A 17,363-nucleotide genomic window follows, 5' to 3' on the forward strand; every position below is an offset into this window, starting at 1 on the left:
TTAAATGGACAATTTAATAAATTCTTATCTATAACATACATCTCATGTATAATGTATAATGCTAAAATGAAGTACTTGGGACGATTTGGTCTATAAATTTTGACTTCTTATGAGAAGTAGTATCTTAGAATTTTTTCTTCAAAAGCATAATGTTTAATCTCTTAAAATATTTCTCATCACAGAAAGCAATTTACTCATTAATGCGAAACTAGAAACACATAAATTTTAATACCACCAGTAGTAATACAAGGTAAATAATAATGGCCCTTTTACTGTATAGTTTTTTCAGTCTTGCTTTTCTATGTATAATTTAAGGTATTTGCAATCTTCATCATCTTTTCTCCCAAGCTTGTAAGTGTTTATAAATTAGGATGTGTATGTACAACAGTTAAAGTCAGATATGGCCAGAAACTTACACTCCTCGCCCTTCATCCGCTTGAAGACTTTTGCAGTTTTTAGTGGATTCCTTGTTTGGTTGTTTTTATATTTTTTAAACCTTTAGTATTATATTTTGATGTCGTGTAACTTACCTATCATTAGCATTTCCACTATGCTGTTTTTATGGTTATTATAAAATATTTAATATAAATATTTATCACTGATATATCCCAAGATGCATCTGTATAACTATATAGCTTTTTTTGAAAACATGCCAATACATCAGGTAAGCATGCACATGATTTTATTGCATGTCTGGGGGTGTCCCCATAGCCCTGTGTAGTTGTCACTACGAGCCTTAATAACTCTGAGACCTCCTTCATCCTGAGAAGCCATGTCCTATGATCCATGACCTTCTTTTTTTTCTGTAATCTTGACTACTTTTTAAATTTTTTCTTTTATTGCAAATAGATTACTTTCTCACATAAACTATATCCTGATTATGGCTTCCTCTCTTTTTACTCTCCCAGTTTCTCCCTATGTCCCCACCCAGCCAGATCACCCCCTTTCTGTCTCGTTAAAAAACAAACAGGTTCCTAAGGGAATATAATAAAATATAACATAGTATAATTTGATAAAACAAAATTCTAACACATTGGAGTTGGACAAGACAAACAAACAGAAGAAGAAGAGCCCAAGAGAAGGCAGAGGAATCTGAGACCCACTTGTACATACACCCTGGAATCCATAAAAACACCAAGCTGGAAGCCACAATAGATCCACAGAAATTGTCCACTTGTCTTTTTTTTTATTATTTCTACTTCTAGAGCCTTTATTAAACCAGAGAATTCAGCCAGTTGGTCTTGCTGCTTCAGGAAAAAGTTCATTCATGAGCTTTAAATCTATCTGCATTTGGCTTTTGGTGTCCCTGGTGCCAGCAGACCTCCAGGAAAGCTGGCGGAGTTGTGGGGCAGGAAACAGTGCACAGGGTACAGGGTGCAACTTACCTCATGTCCTTGTCTTAAGATACCTAGACCTTGTTTTGCTGGGCCTGTGTTACAGTACCTTCCCACCAGTAGGATATAAGTTTTGAACTTTCGTATATACAAACACACTGATATTCTTTGTAGAAGATGACAGAGCAGAATAGTTATACTTTCTCAGTTTGGGATGTCACAGTATTACTGTTAAATCTTTTATCCTGGGTTCCTGTCAAGTATGATGTAATTCTAAAGCCTGTTACATGGTTGTCTTAACTTCTCTTTTCTTTAAGCTTTTGAGCTCTAATATTTTTCATGTCTGCAGACCAGAAGTTTCACAATAATGCTTTATTAATAGGTCACATATTGCATATATGCTTTCCCCCATTTTGCTTACGTTTTGAGTTACATATTTGTTTGGATCCACAAATAGTTGTCTTCTTAGAAATCTAGGGCTTGATTTCATTTATAATTTCAACACTTCTATTTTTTAATATAAACATGATTGAAATTCTTTCAATGATAAACCTCGTACACTCATGATCTGCTGGTTTCTTTTTTAAATAATTTGCTACTGTTTTGATTTGTGTGTCTTCATGTGGTACTGGGATGGAATACAGAGCTGTATGACATCACTGCTTCGCCACTGAGCACTTGAGGAAATGTTCTCATGCCACGTGACTGCAGGTTTATGACTCTCTCAGATAACAGTTTTCAGAACTTTGCTAATACACCTTTTAACCTTATTTAATCTTAGTTGCCTGGCAGATATTCTGTAATGTGGAGACTATTTTTAAGTTTATAGTCTTATCTCTTCTTTCTCTACATCTTTTTTTTTCTGCTTGTTTTATTCTCATGATAGAAGCTGTCCTAAAATAATGAGCCTATTTACTATCCATACTTTGAAGTAAGATTCTAAAGTGGGACTAGGAAGCTCTGTGTATGCACAGAGCTGCAATAAGCCCATGATACCAATAATGTCTGTTCCTAGGCCTTCCATTGTGATTTAGGGAGCAGACCTGGGTGTAAGTCAAGCTCTGTAGTCCTCTGTGAAAAGATGGCTGTGTATCTGTCTGGTGACTTAAAAGACATTTACTGGTGTTCCTGATTTCTCCTCTGCCTTCAGGATTAGCCAGAGTTTCTTAGAAAAGATTCTCACCACTTGTCTGCTTACTTCCCAATGACCTTTCCCATGCACAGAGTTACTTGGGGTTGTGTTTTTAGTGATTTATGGTTTATAGAGTCAGTTATACTTCTAAAACTTGCAGTTTCTAAAAAAATTGTTATGGTTCTCTTGTGATCCATTCTGTTCATCTTTGCCCTGGTGAGCCATTTTAGGTGATTCACAAAGCTAAAGAGGCAAATAAAAAGTTCATGTTCTTCCATGTTTAACTGGAAGGCTGGAGTTCCTAGTCAGCTTGTACTTCCTTATGGAGGAAGCTTGGGCGTCCCTACATAGGTCAGGTTATTGTGTGACAGACTTAGAGATTCAGATTTCCTTCAGAGTATCTCATTTATTTCAACTATAATAAGCTCTTAGTTTGTTTTTATATGTCTTTGAAATGAGAGTATGTCATGGGAACACTGGCCATTATCTGGCTTTACTTTACCTTCAGATCTATGGAAATGCCAAGCAAATAGGGGCACAGTAACTATTTGTGTAAGTAAACATTTCCATTATAATTCTACTCTTCACAAGTATCTGTTTAGAATTTTCAGAATCCTAACATATGGTATTCATGCATGTATAATAGCAGTATCATTGCAGTTAGAATTTTAGATATTTACAGCTTTTAAATGAAAATCTCATGTGTTTTTTAATCTGTATTTCCACAGGATATGCTAAATATGTTTGATTTTATGACTATATATATATGTATGTGTGTGTCTGTATATGTATGTTTATACATATATACACACACTTTGATCTATAGTCAATATTGATATATTGTCAGTTAACTGTATTTACCATACCTAATCTACCAAATATCAGCCAAACCTACTTTACATTTGCACAAAACATTTACCTCAGTGTTTTCATAAAGTGTGTAGGGCTTAGGCATATAGCTCAGGAGACTAGTATTGCCTACCACTCCCAAAGTCATGAGCTCATCCCCAGCATGGTGGAAAAATATCTGTTGAGTATCTCACGTTGAATGCTATACTGAAAGCAAAAACTGGGATGGTGATATGGTAGATTTTTTTAAATTATTTTTGTTATTTTTGGTAGTTGTCAGCATTATTTTCACAAATGCTTTCATGGTAGAAGGTTTATAGCCATTACCTCAATTTGATTTTAATATTATTTTTGTATTAGTTTTAATTTAATAACTGTAACCTATTATCTTACTAAGTAACTAAAGACTTGAGTTTAGTGTTTTCTTTCTTGTTTTCTCTTAGTCATCTCTGCTTGTAACCGTTGCAATGCATGATCCTCAGTGTTGTTTGTATAGTATAGAGTGATGATAGGACAAAGACGTAAAGCATCACATAGGTAGAGGAGGGCGTTATGATTTAAGAATGAGCACTTGACTTAGCACACATTGGCTTTTATTAGCTAGAAGTTAGTGTTTTCCTTGTTCCCTTGGAGTCTATTCTTTGCATTTTTTGTATTTTTATGATCTTTCTAAGGCTTTAGGGGACATGCATAAAGTTTTGAGAAGTGGGTTTAGAAATTATTGTCATGCACACTGGAACTGATTAGAAGTTGGAGTTATTCAAGGTTGGTAAGGGCTACATTCATTCAAAGTGGATTTTTGGAACTTTATCTAAGATACGTAGACATAGAAGTAAAGGTGAAGTACAGATTGTGGAAGTAATATTGGATTAATAAACCCAACAGTTAGAACAGAGCTTTATTGAAAGTTCATAAGAAGGAATTCTAGTTATCTTCAGGTAACATAGGTGTGGGTGTTAAAACACCTCTACATTGACCACATATCAAACACATTTGTTTCAACAACTAGCACGTAACTGGCCATATGTTATGTTTGGATACAGTAGCTTATTATTAATAACTGCCAAGTGTCAACCGCTAATAATAATAGAACTTGGTAGGCCGTGAGTTGGTGCTTTTAACCACTGTGTGTTTGTGCCCTTCTATTTAATTGGTCTAATATTAACTCTAACCTAGAATCTCTATGACTATAGTATGTGGTGTCATTTAGTTTTCTCTTAAAGAATGTTGACAAAGTGCATGGCATTGAACTTTAGCAATTTCTCATCATTAATGAGGAAAAAGTTAAAGTTATTAACGTTATCCAGAGTGGAAGATACCTGAAACTGCTAAAAAAAAAAAAAATAGCATCAAACTCTAGATAAACGATATAACACTATGGTGGTCTGATTTGCTGTATGTCTACACAGTGATAGTGGTGAATAGCAGACACAGCATGTGCATTAGACAGAGAGGTCATGCATGTCCTGGACACACAGAGTAGAGATGTGTGGGAATTCATGATGCTATTTAGAAGAGCACCGTGATTAATTAGAACTGAAAATAGAGAGAAAACCAATAATAAGATAATACTCCAGCTTTCATTAAAGAAAATTGCTTTAAAGACGGTGAAAAAATTACCTTGGCAAAGATTAAAAAGTACTACTTTTAGTCTCTGATATGTTTTGTTATTCCCATTAACTTTGTTTCTGGAATCAACATGTCTTTAGATAATTGCTTTTAGTCAAATGTGTATTTCACATCATAGAATAAAATGATATATTCATTCAACAAATATTTGAGAGCTTATTATATATCATTCTGTTGTAGGTGCTAGAAAGACAATAACAGAAATGGAAGTCCTGCTCTTAGTAAACCTTTAGCTTTAAAGAGAGCAGTCATGGAAAATTGTTAGATCATTTTTTAAAATGTGATATGGTGATAGAGGAAGAAAGAAGCTGCTGTTGGGAATGGGGTGATATATGATGCTACCTAGCACTTAGATCTGACTGTGCTGAGGAATGCCACCCTTGGCAGAAATCAGAAGTAGAAATACCTTCCAATGGGAGGATTCCTGATACGTGAGAGAAGCAGCAGAAAGGCCAGCATAATCCCTCTAGAGGAAGAGGTGCCAGCTGCTTATTATAATGGATTCTGATACTTTGTCCAAGCAAGATGTAGCTTGTTTTGTTGTCAGTACAACCACTTGCTGAATATACATTTAAATGGCCAACATGAGCTAAGGCATGCATATATGCATATGTGTGTGTGTGTGTGTGTGTGTGTGTGTGTGTGTGTGTGTGTGTGTGTGTGTGTGTGTGTGTCTGTGTGTGTGTGTGTGTCTGTGTGTGTGTGCGTGCATCATTATTTAAAATGGTAGTAGACTAATAAAGATACTGGAAGTCTATCTTTTCGTAGACATGTAAAATTTAAAAATATGCATTTAAAAATATTTTACATTAATATTGTAATCTTTTACATTTATTTATCTGTGTGTGTGTGTGTGTGTGTGCATGTGTGCATTTGTGCCTATGCAAGCATTTGCTTGTGTGTATGTGCTTGTGTGTGTGCGCGTGGGCATGTATCTATAGCTCAGTACACATTTGGAAGTCAGAGAATAACTTGTGGGAGTTGGTTCCTTCCCTCCACCAAATTGGTCACAGGGGTCAACTCGGGTCTTCAAGTAACTTTACCCATTAAGCTAGTCTACCAGGCCCATGTTAATGCTAAAAGGAGATTGCCTAGAAGTAGCAAATATTCATTATTTATGGATGTAGTAAACCCTCTGTGAAAAGATCATTCTATAAGCTTGCTTGCAATTATAAGGGGTGACTTGCCTCAAGATTTTGTAAGCTTAGATCCTGTGGGTTATCAGGAAACTAAAATCATTTCAGTGAGGTGGAGGTTCTTGTGTAGAGTGGAGCACACAGAATACAGCAGATCAATGGAAATGACCCCCATAGACTCATATATGTGAGTACTTCATCAACCCTTAGTAGACTGGGAAATCTGAAGAGATGCTGCCTTTGTTGGAGCATGTGTGGCCTTGGAGGAGGTGTGTCACTGGTACCTACTTCTCTGTTCTGTCATCAGGATGTAGCTCTTACAGTTTTGACCTTGGCTAGCCAACTCTTACCAATATACCTCTGCTGATTGAAAAAAAAAAAAAAAAAAAAGGATGTAGCTCTTAGATACTTCTCCAGCACCATGCTTCCATTTCTCTATGCTACCCACCATGATGATAACGAACTGGCCCCCAATTAAAATGCTTTCTTTTAGAAGTACCTTGGTTATGGGTAAAACAGATGTCTAAGTTCCTTTTCACTTTTCTTTTATCTGGAGCATCCTGTTTCTGCCTCCTGGCCTAGGATTCCTGTAATTTAGCCATCTGTCTGCATCTCAGCAAACAAAACAAAAGAATGTCTTTCCCTTTTAAAGGATATTTTCTAAAGATTATACATCACACTTTTATCTTTTGTTCTTTGTCCAGATCTTACACCATGTGGCAAAACTGAGAGGTATAGTTTTTATGCTTTGGGCCCTTTTCATAAAAGAAATTGTTGCTAGTAAGCACCAGAGTCAGTTTGTGTACCACCAGTCTTTTAGACTAATAGCAAGGGATTATTTCAAAGCAGTATACTTTTATGTATTATTTTGAACTGGAGCTTAAGTGGTCTATGCGTGCTTTTTCCTATATTGTCTTATTAATAGGAAATCAGTCTCAGGCAGTCAATAAGAGAATCAAGCCAGATAGTTCCCATCTTATCAAATATTCCTACCAATGATGAAACCTCAGGCAGGTGACTTAGTCTTTCTTGTAATAAAGTGTTTTCATATTAAAATGGAAAGAAAATAGTGTGAAATAGAAGGGCTTGTTAGCAGGACTAAGTAATTGGCAGTTGATAACTATAAAAACTCCTTGCATATAATAAGCCTACAGATGTTGGTCATGATTTCATTTTGGCAAGTACCTTGTGCAAATGGTTTTGATTTCATAAATAAAAAAAACTGTGAAAATTAACATATTAATTAATTTATATTACCATTTTCACTGTAGGAGAAGATAAATAATTGAATAATTTGAGTCTGTATTTGCTCATTTAATTGTAAAGAGTTATTACATTGTGATCTCTAATATTTTAGAACATAAATACAAGCATATACTCATTTGCAAATAGTTTTTTATGGTGAACTTGTTTTCTGTGCCTTTTTAAGTCCATTCAAATGCCAAGACATTTTTTTAATATGTGAATATCTACATCATTAATATGTGCATGTGTACATATACTTATGATCAAAATTTGATTATCTGCCAGTTATTCTCATATTAGTAGGTAATCAATTCACTTCAATCTCTGGCTTGTAGAGTATATTTGTATATAATAAGTCTTTTCGGAGCTTTGGGCTAGGGTCGTAAGCGTGGATACAGTACTCTAAATAATTCTTTCAAAATCCAAAGCTTATGCTCTCCTTTCTGACGGCAGTGACTCTCATGTAGGATTACTGTCCTGTTAAAAGAGAGCTATGCAAAAGGGGCTAGAAGGCAGTCCTAGTACTACATTTTAATGTAGCCTTAAAAATAAACCAGCAGAGTCAGACACCAGGAAAAAATGCATATTAATAAGCTGCAATAAAGGTCATCCTTGGTGTTGGCATTAGCCAATCAAATATTCTGTTGTGCAAATGCTAACTGAGCTACAGCATGTTTTCAGGATACCATCTTTAGCATCTCCAAATTTTACAAATACAGTCTTCAAGAAGAGTGACTTTGTTACTGTTCTTACTAGCCTTAGAATTTTTGATTTTTCTTCATAAATAATTTTTAAACTCTGAATGAGGGATATACTTATATGAAGTATTACCCTAGGATGTCTTTTTTGAATTTCTTTATTTAAATATGACAGGATAAGATTACATTAAATAAAGAATTAAAAAGTATTCTCATTTTTCATATTGTAGTTATTGATTTCAAAATATAAATACATTTCCTTGAAGCTTTATTTTTGACAAGAAAAAACCTAGGGAAAATTTCAAACTGCTTGGGTCCATTTTAAAACCTCCTGTATTATGTGCTCAGGACTAGGATACCCTTGCTGCTTTTAAAATTCAGATAGAGATAAGCACTGTTATATTTTCATTTGCTCTCGAATCCCATTGTGATCTATGGCTTGGGAACTACAATTACCTTTCTCCTTTTGTTTCCAGGTTTCAAAGTTAAAGATTAACTTTTTAGTTTAAAAAATATACAGTGCTTAATATTTTTTTCTTAACCCTACTTACCCCCACCCTTTTTGCCTTTCAAAGAGCTTCATAATCTTCAAATTCTTTTCCTGTTTTTTTTTTTCAAGGTCGTTTGAGCTATCCACATCCAGGAACTGACAATCTGTTAATGTTAAATGGTAAGTTTTACCAAAGATTTTATGTTTCCATTTGGTTCATACAAATGAAGCTGATTATATACATATTCCCCCTGAACATTCCCCTATACAGATGGTTTAGTCAGCGTATAAAACACACCTGTGGTGAGGCATGCCAGTGCTCACTTGTAGTCCCAGCTCTGCAGGATGCTAGAGTGAGCATCATGTGACCCAACACATACACACAATTCTGGGCAATAGAATGAAGTCTCAACTTGTACAAACATGAAGAAAGGCTATGGGAATTAGGTATTTGTGTGGTTTGTCCTCCTCCCCAAAAGAATAGTCATTGGTAAGTTTATTTATAGTAACATAACTCAGCCATCCCAACCTCAGGAGCAATCCCTGTTTGAATGTTGGGGTTCTATTTCAAGCTATGACCAAGGACAAGTGACTTTGTTTTTAGTTTCCTATGTCCCACTCTATAAACTAGAGATAGAATCTCACAGCTTATAAGAATTATATGAGATAAAAGTTTGCAAAATACATAGACCCTAGTATTGAGGTTAAGCCCTTGTGTCTGTTTTAAGGAATATATACTAGTCAATTTATGAATGTAGTAATCACACTGATTTAATGTATTCTACCTGGAAGCTAAGAGTTTACCAGTCAGAAAAGAAAAACTTTGATTAAAATTTCTTTTTCTATATTGGACAAATATTAATATTTATAGTCACCAGATGTAGCTTAAACATGAGCATGGGAGTGGGAATTGGGGGAGTGATTTTCAGGAGTAATTTTGAATTAGAGGCAGGTAAGGGAAGGCAAAGAGGACGGAGAACTAAAAGTAAAATTTGTTTCAAACCACATTATTACTTTGGCTTGGCTCTTATTCATTTAAAGCTTTGTTGAAATAAGATGTAATGAAGTTGTGGAAGCAAATCTGAAAGTGAGGCCTCTACAAAGTTAGACCATGTGGATGATGATGATAGTGACAGACAGGAGAACAGACAGCTGTCTGCCTGGGGAATGTACAGCCATGGAGGCAGTGATGTCCACAGTCTGACTGTGATGTACCGAGTTTCCTAACACATAGCAGCCTGGTGTAACCTAGTCTAAGTACTGGGACTTCTGTAGAAAGAGGACGCCTGAAACATTCTTCAGGGACCTGTTTATTCCTCTTTTCCTTCTCTAAGGATCTAGTCTTTGTTCCTTAGTCTGTGACTAAAGTGGTGCTATTGAAACTGGATTTAAAACAGCAAACTGGCTTACTGGTAATTTTCTGCCCATTCAGTTTGTGAAATATGATAAGCTTTGGTAACAATAAACTATATATAGATCCACTTCCCTTAAATATTCTGTGTGGGAAATAGAAATAAATGATTTTTATTTTAACTTCTGAAAAAGTCACTGAAAATTTTAATTTTCATGTGTCAGAATACATTTGAAACAAGGTAGCCTGGTAGCCTGCAAAGATGTCTGAGTTACATTATTCACATCAATCTTGTGCTGTTGCCTAGAGAGTAACCCAGATGATTACAGCTGAATGCCTGTCACGTAAGAAAGGACATTGGAAAGGCACAAAGGTTTTGCAGCTTATGTTTTGTTTTTGATTTTTTGGTTTTGTTTTGTTTTGTTGTTGTTACACTAAACTGTTAATCAGTTGCTTTTGCAAATTGCTTAAAGTCCTGTAAATCTTGACTGAATTATTATTATTCATAAAGAAGACACAAGAATATTTTATTTCAGGCAAATTATATTTAATAGAAACTATGCTTGTTTTATTTTATTATTTTCTAAATATGAGCACTCTTAGTAGTCTGTCATTTGAGGCCATAATGCTTACTCTGTGAAGAAAGACAACCTGAAAACTTTGAGCTTTTTTAGCAAGGGACTAGGGAAGGAAAAGAAGGTAATGACTCTAGGCTATCAGTATGTATTCAGGTCAGGAGAAGAGACAGTTTGTTTCTTGGGAATGAAGAGTTAAGAGGTTAAACAAGAGTCACTTAATTGGGTACATCTGTGGGGTGAGGAAGTCTTAAAGAATGAGAAATGAAGGTCACCAAATAAAGGGAAGTAACTGCAGAGGTAAGGGGAAATTATTCTTTAACAAATGCAGTTTAGCTATATTCTTAGCATATTATGTTCCCAGGAAACCAGGGGATTAAGTGATAATAGCACAAGGCTCTTTCTATATTAAATAGTTACTAAATATTACTGACTGGTGAAGAAAGTGTAGCATCTTATTGTCTAGATTTAACTCAAATGTAGAGCAGTTGGTTAAGTTGCTTAGCCATTACTTATTATTGTAAGCATAGATAACCCTATTTACTTTAAATATAAGTATTTAGTGATTCATTTTGCATCACTATGTTTGGTAGACGTGTGTGGATAGCATCACAGACTCTGACACCAGCTTACCTTTCTGTACAACCTGGAACAGCATACTTAACTCGACCTTGACTTCATTCCTTAATATCTAAGGCAAAGCATGCTGCTTGCCTTGGAGGACTGCTGTGAGGACTGAGTGAATTCATGCATATATTTAGAACAGCTTCTATGAGTACATATTAGCTGGGGAGAGTTAATGATGGAAGTCAGTGCAAAAGATCGGGGAGAAGTGAAAGTCGAGTCCTGAGAACAGACAAGGAGCCGCAGGGAGGTTACTTCGCATGTCATGTGATGAAGAGACAACATAACTGGTGTTTTCAGGTTTTGCAAGGATATTGTCTATGATAAGCAGAAAGCTTGTTTTATTATTGCAGGAAAAGTCAAGAAGCTATATTAGAAGTTGTATGTAAAGAAAACCTTGGGGTCCCTTAAGTTTGCTGCAGTGTGGGACCCTTATTCCATGGAATAGATGGGATAAATTTCAATGATACACAGTTATATTATTCAATAAATGCATGGCTGTTGAAATTAACTAGTATTTTTGAGAATATATAGCTGACAAAAAACAATGATTACAGTGCATCAGGCCTGAATTCTTTAATTAAACATAATACAAATATAAATAATAGTGATATAATGCAAATTAGATATACTAAAATTAGAAAGGTCAGACAAAGCTTTAAATAAATCTGGGGGAATAGAAAATTAATCAAAACACTGATAATACAGCATTGTACTAAGGAGAGCCTCTGCTGCTACTCAGATGTCCCTTAGCATGAGATAAAGCATGGTACCCACATAGCTCATGGAGTTGTATCGATTCATATTTTTAAATCTAAAATGCTGGAGCCTGGAGCCATTAATTGTGGCACCCAGGAAGCAGAAGCTAGCAGATATGTCAGTTGGAGACTAGCCTCATGTATATAGCATCTTTCATCTATCTAGGCAAAACTGCATAGGGAGACCTTGCCTCAAAAGAAAAAATAAAGCCATATAAATGTAACCACAGAGAGGCTCTTGTTTCTGAATAGACCATAGTTCCTCAGATAAGTTTGAAATAAAGTTGACTTGATGGTTAAAGACTGCTCTTATTGTAAGTCACTATATATATCTATATTTAGTGTTCATCAGCTTTTAATAAAGTCACATTATATGCAGATATAGACTGTTTAAAGCATTAGTTTTAATTATTTAGAATGACAGAATGTTTATATTTTTGAGTGTATAAACCTAACATATGTAATATCAGGACAAAATAACAGCAGTGCCTGAAATCTGTATTTTCTGCAGTAATAAGGAAAAATGTTATGTATGTCAAGTATTTGTCTCTACTTGGATTGAATTGCATTTCCCTCCACTTTCCCAAAGAAAATTAGATATTTATTATTAGTACATTTACACAAAAGGGGAACAGACAGACTAAAGTATGAGATGAGGGACCTGGTATTAGTAAGCTAGTTTGAAGTTTAAATTTGCATTTATTATACATACATACACTATATATGTGATGAAGAGCTTGTCTTATTTTGGGGGTGAAATGAATCATAGGTATCTTTTAATTAAGGAAATGTACCCAATGCATGGAGGTCCGTACCTGTCATCCTAGCACTTGGGAAGTAGAAGCGGGAGGACCAGGAGTGTGCTGATCCTCAGCAGCATAGTGAGTTTGAGGCCATCTTGGCTTGATGAGTCCTTGGGTCAAGAAAACAAACCCATTACTGATGCTGTACTCTTAAAGGTGGATGCCCTGAATCTGTATCAATTTATGAAGTGAGGAAACATGGGTAGCCTTATATGGAGGCTGCTCACAGCAGGGAGAGTGAATGCAGTGGGTGATGCTGCGGGATTGTGAAAAGGACTGCCATTGGAGCATGGGTATTTTTCTTTTTAGTTTTGTCCTGTTAATGTTAGAGATATAATACTTGCTTTAGCTTCTCACCCACAGAATTTTAACCTCTTTTTCTAGCAGATTTTTTATTTTTCTTCCTATGCTACCTTTTAGCTGAAGTAGTTTAGTTATGCTGAGCTGAGAACCAGTAGTTAAGACACAAAGTCCCTAAACAGCTGTTCTGCTTCCTTATTGTTGTCTAGTTAGAACCTGAATTACAGCATCAGTAACCTACTCCAAATGTTATAGTCCTTTGTATAAAAGTCTTCAAACTACCTCAGAGCCTTCTTTATACGTAAAGAGTACCAGCAATCTGTGTAGAGTTAAAGTTAGTTCTTTATAAATGCTTTATAAAATATTTTAAAGAATAAATTACTTAAAATCATATTTCTATTTGAAAGTTCAAACTGTTTAAAGAAAACTTTTTAAACACATAATATTCATCTAATGGCTGTCTTTTTTGGTGGAGGTTCCTGACTACTTTGCTTCAGAATTAGCATTGAAGCAGACACCAGAACTCCACATAGAAACCTTAATAAAAACATGCATTAGACTCATCATTTGTAGTAGAGTGGTACCAAAATGGTTATTTCATAAATGTTTCCCATAGTTTAGCTCCATTTGTACACTTCTATGTTACTTATTACTCTCCTGGCAGCATGCATTTATGTGTCGGGTGTGGCTGTGTGTCTACAATATGCCCCCCTGGGAAGTCAGAGGATGGCTGTCAGGAGTCTGTTCTCTCCTTCCAGGTTGGGTTTTGGGGAGTGAACTCAAGTCTTCTGGCTTGCATGGCAAGTACTTTTACACACTGAATATCATACTGGCCACATTGCTAGTTTTGGAAATGTAGAGACTTTGATTCTGAGAGTTGTCTAAAAAAAAAAAAAAAAAAAAAAAAAAAAAAAAAAAAAAAAAAGTACAATGACTCTTTACAGGTTTCTGAAATTCTTCTGGTATGAGATAGTTAAGAAAATTTTCTAAGTAATTATGCTCAATTAGGAATGGCATTAAACTTAAGATGCTGTAAACATTTATACATGTTTTCACTATTTTAGTATTGAGTAGTCCCATCTAAAAGTATAACCGTTAAGAACATCAACAGGGCTGGTGGTGTCTTATTAGGTAAGGAATTATTGTCTACGTTCTAACCTCACACAATTGATGGTTAATTTCAAATTTGTTAAAAATGGTTTTCATTTGTTTTATGAATCTTTGATCTCCTGAACCATGGTTGAAATTCTCCATAGTAAATTTAAGTCGCATAATATTATTGGGACACCCCTAGGAAAAGCAAGAGACCTAACTCCTGAGGTGTTGCTATGCAATGTTTTGGGACTTGAAGATTTATTGCAACTGTTAAGACTTAAGGGAATTTTATTTATTCACTTAATAGCTCTGTTTCGGTAACTTTTATCAATCTGAGTTTCTACAGCTAGTTTCCCCTTGAGGTGAAACTATTTTTAAAGCCTCTTTAAGTCTTAGAAGAATTAAACAAAATTCTAAAAGTCTGGTTTACTTTTACCCTCACTCTAACGCATGTGTCAAGTAAAGTGTAAATAGAATTTGAGTCTTTTGGTGCTCAAGAACAGACCGACTGTGTACCGTAATGACAGGGATAATGCTAGTAGTCTGCTTAAAAGACTGTGGAAGCCTCACACTTACAAACTTATATCTGGGAAGTTGAAATGACTACGAGATGACATGTGTTTCTTCCCTACTCATCATTGTAGGAGAACTAATGCCATGATAGCATAGAGTAGCATTTCTTTAGAGTGAAGCCTTACCGTATAGTTCAAGATATATTTTTAAGCCTTACATAACAGAGAACATTCTTAGTATCTGAAATACATCTTTTGACCTTTAAGTTTTATACGTTAGAGAGAATACATTTCTAATATAAATTTGAATTGAGATTCATTCAACATTAAATTATTCTTGCTTCCTTAATTTGTAAACATAAATTAAGACCTTAGTCTTCTAGCATTCACTTTGTTTTGTTTAATGCTTATGTCATATAAATTATCAGGTCAAACCACTCATTTAGTGGACTGAATGAGGGAAAGATTTTCTCAATGCCGCTAACTTTCTGTGAAGAAATCACATTCATACATTATTCTTCGAAACAATGGAAACTGCCAGATCCTTTCTACCTTATATTGCACTTATCATTCTATGAGAGTGGTGATTTTAATTTGCACTAGAATGCCTTTTACCTAGAGGCAGACACATAGTCAGCAGCTCTTATATGTCAGAAGACTAGAAAGTGTCACTTATGTCGTTTGCTGCAGTATTTAACTGTTTCCCTTAGTGGCTCTGAACTGAGCTTTGATTACAGGATTTAATTTCATAACTCAATAGCAGTGAACTTTCTTCACCATCGATATTTTCTGGTACTACCTTGTCAGCATTGGCTGCAACAAAAACTGATTCTACATAGCTGGTGAACAATATATACCATATTATTTTATCAAAAGAAGAAAAATAGGAATTTAATTCAAGTTTGTTTCATTGAGAAAACTATTTTAGAACTGTTTAACTATAAATTGTTAAATATTTCTATCATGATTAGGTGAAACAAGTATTTGTGATATCAAATAAATTGGTGTTTCTCTCCGATTTTACAGTGACTCAGATGGCATATGTATAAAATACATACAAAGAATATATCTGACACATATCACATGTATATCTATATATATGTATGTATAAGTGCTTTGTAAATAGTAAAATATGCAAAGTTTAAGTGCTGACGTTATCATTGGCTTTAAAGTAACATTTTCTAAATGCCCACATAGCTTTTCATATCACGGATATTTGTATATGTGGGCTCATTTTTAGTTCTAACATTTTACAATTTGTCCTTTGTTTACATGCAGCAAGGAGTTATGGGCGAAGACGAGGTAATTCCTTTCTCTTTGCTATAGTTCTTCTGTTTCTAATTGGCCTGTGTTGATCAATGTCATAATTACTGATCTCAGATTTTTTTATGCAATGTCTGAAAGCACAAAGAAGAATCACATGTTGTGAGCACTTACCAACTTTCAAATTTTAACTCTTAACCTCTTAAGGTTGTATTTTCATACTAATGGTTGTTAAATAAAATCTATCCTTCTTAAACTGTCCAAATTTTTAACTCTTATTAAAAATTATGTCTCTATCTTCTAAAATAAGGCTGTTGTATATCTTCTTAAGAAATAAGTTTTTAGTATTAACCAGAGTGACATGTGATGTGATTTTCTACTCTTATAACCAATTGTCTTATCAATGACCCTGGTCTTTGTTTGACTCAGTTGGAAATGACACCTATGTAAGTAGATTACTGTCATCATTGACAGAACCCATGTTCTATTGTTGATTCTGTGAAGCCAATATCCTATTCAGCCCCTTTCTCTACCCCTGCATACCCCTCTCCCTTCCCACCTCCTCCCTTACAGCATGATTTCCTTGAGCATTCTTATTGGGACCAAGGGACAAGGCTTTGTGGTTTGGGGCTACTACTGAACTCCCTGAAAAAGCAGGAACACACCTTCTGTGGCTGAATCCTCCCCTCTTCCTTTGCCATGTACAGAAGTTGAAAGGAAGGGAAGGTAGCGTAAGAAGAAGCAAAGCATAAGAAGAAGCATGAGTAGAGCAGTGAGCCTACCTGATAGTATACAATTTCACACACTGAATCACAAGTGTTTGCTCTACCCTCCAGAATTTCCCTGAAACCATGGAAGATAGACAGTAATAACTGTGCCCTTGGTTGTATTTGACACTTATGTGGTAGAGTCCTCTCTGTTGATAAGTGATTCTCCAATACCCAGGCAGAACCCATTATTGCCACTGGCAACCAGTGCTAGTATTTTATGTTCTTAAGCAGTAGCTCCCATTCATATTTTAATTTAAATTCATTGCTGGAGTCTTGACTCTCCAAAGACTTGACCGAATCTTTGAGTTTCTTTAGATTTCTAAAAACTGGAAGAAAGTGAGGCTGAGTAATTTTCTAAAGGCTGCTATTAGTGAGGTGGAATAGAGTGGGAGGGTTACCTATTCACACCTATTTTCACATCTGTGCTCTAGATCACTTAACAGTGAGGAACTTTGACTCTCATGAAAATATTTACCAATCTGTGATTGAGGAGGGGGTTGATTTTAAGATGATATAGCAGTTCAGAATTCTTTTCATGTCAGACACCTTTTAATTTTTATCTCTAGTAACTTGTATTAAGTCAGTTGGGCATATTCTGATATAAATATAATGTGCTATATTTTTAAGAGCAAGATATCAGACTCAGTGGTTTTCTTATTATAGCTCAGCTCAGTAACTGCAGACGATGATACAGAGAAGGAAAATAGACACTTACTTCCTTGCTGCTCAGATGGAGACTTGCTACCTTCCTAGCTATGTCTCCCTTTGGGAGCTGTAAAGAGAGGTGCTCCACTTCAGA

General features: G+C 35.2%; 1 protein-coding gene across 6 annotated transcripts in view; it reads left to right on the forward strand.

The window, feature by feature from the left end:
• Positions 1–17,363, forward strand: part of Cpeb2 (cytoplasmic polyadenylation element binding protein 2) — a 53,276-nt gene that overhangs the window by 16,847 nt on the left and 19,066 nt on the right. For 3 of the 6 annotated variants that reach the window (XM_034508546.2, XM_034508547.2, XM_034508550.2), the window contains 2 exons: positions 8,643–8,693; positions 15,810–15,833. In XM_034508546.2, coding sequence (XP_034364437.1) covers positions 8,643–8,693; positions 15,810–15,833 — 75 coding nt within the window. The remainder of the gene's footprint in view (positions 1–8,642; positions 8,694–15,809; positions 15,834–17,363) is intronic. The other 3 variants (XM_034508548.2, XM_034508549.2, XM_034508551.2) reach the window with 1 other exon arrangement.

Source organism: Arvicanthis niloticus, chromosome 7 (assembly GCF_011762505.2).
Source record: "Arvicanthis niloticus isolate mArvNil1 chromosome 7, mArvNil1.pat.X, whole genome shotgun sequence".
In the NCBI taxonomy this organism is placed as follows: domain Eukaryota; kingdom Metazoa; phylum Chordata; class Mammalia; order Rodentia; family Muridae; genus Arvicanthis; species Arvicanthis niloticus.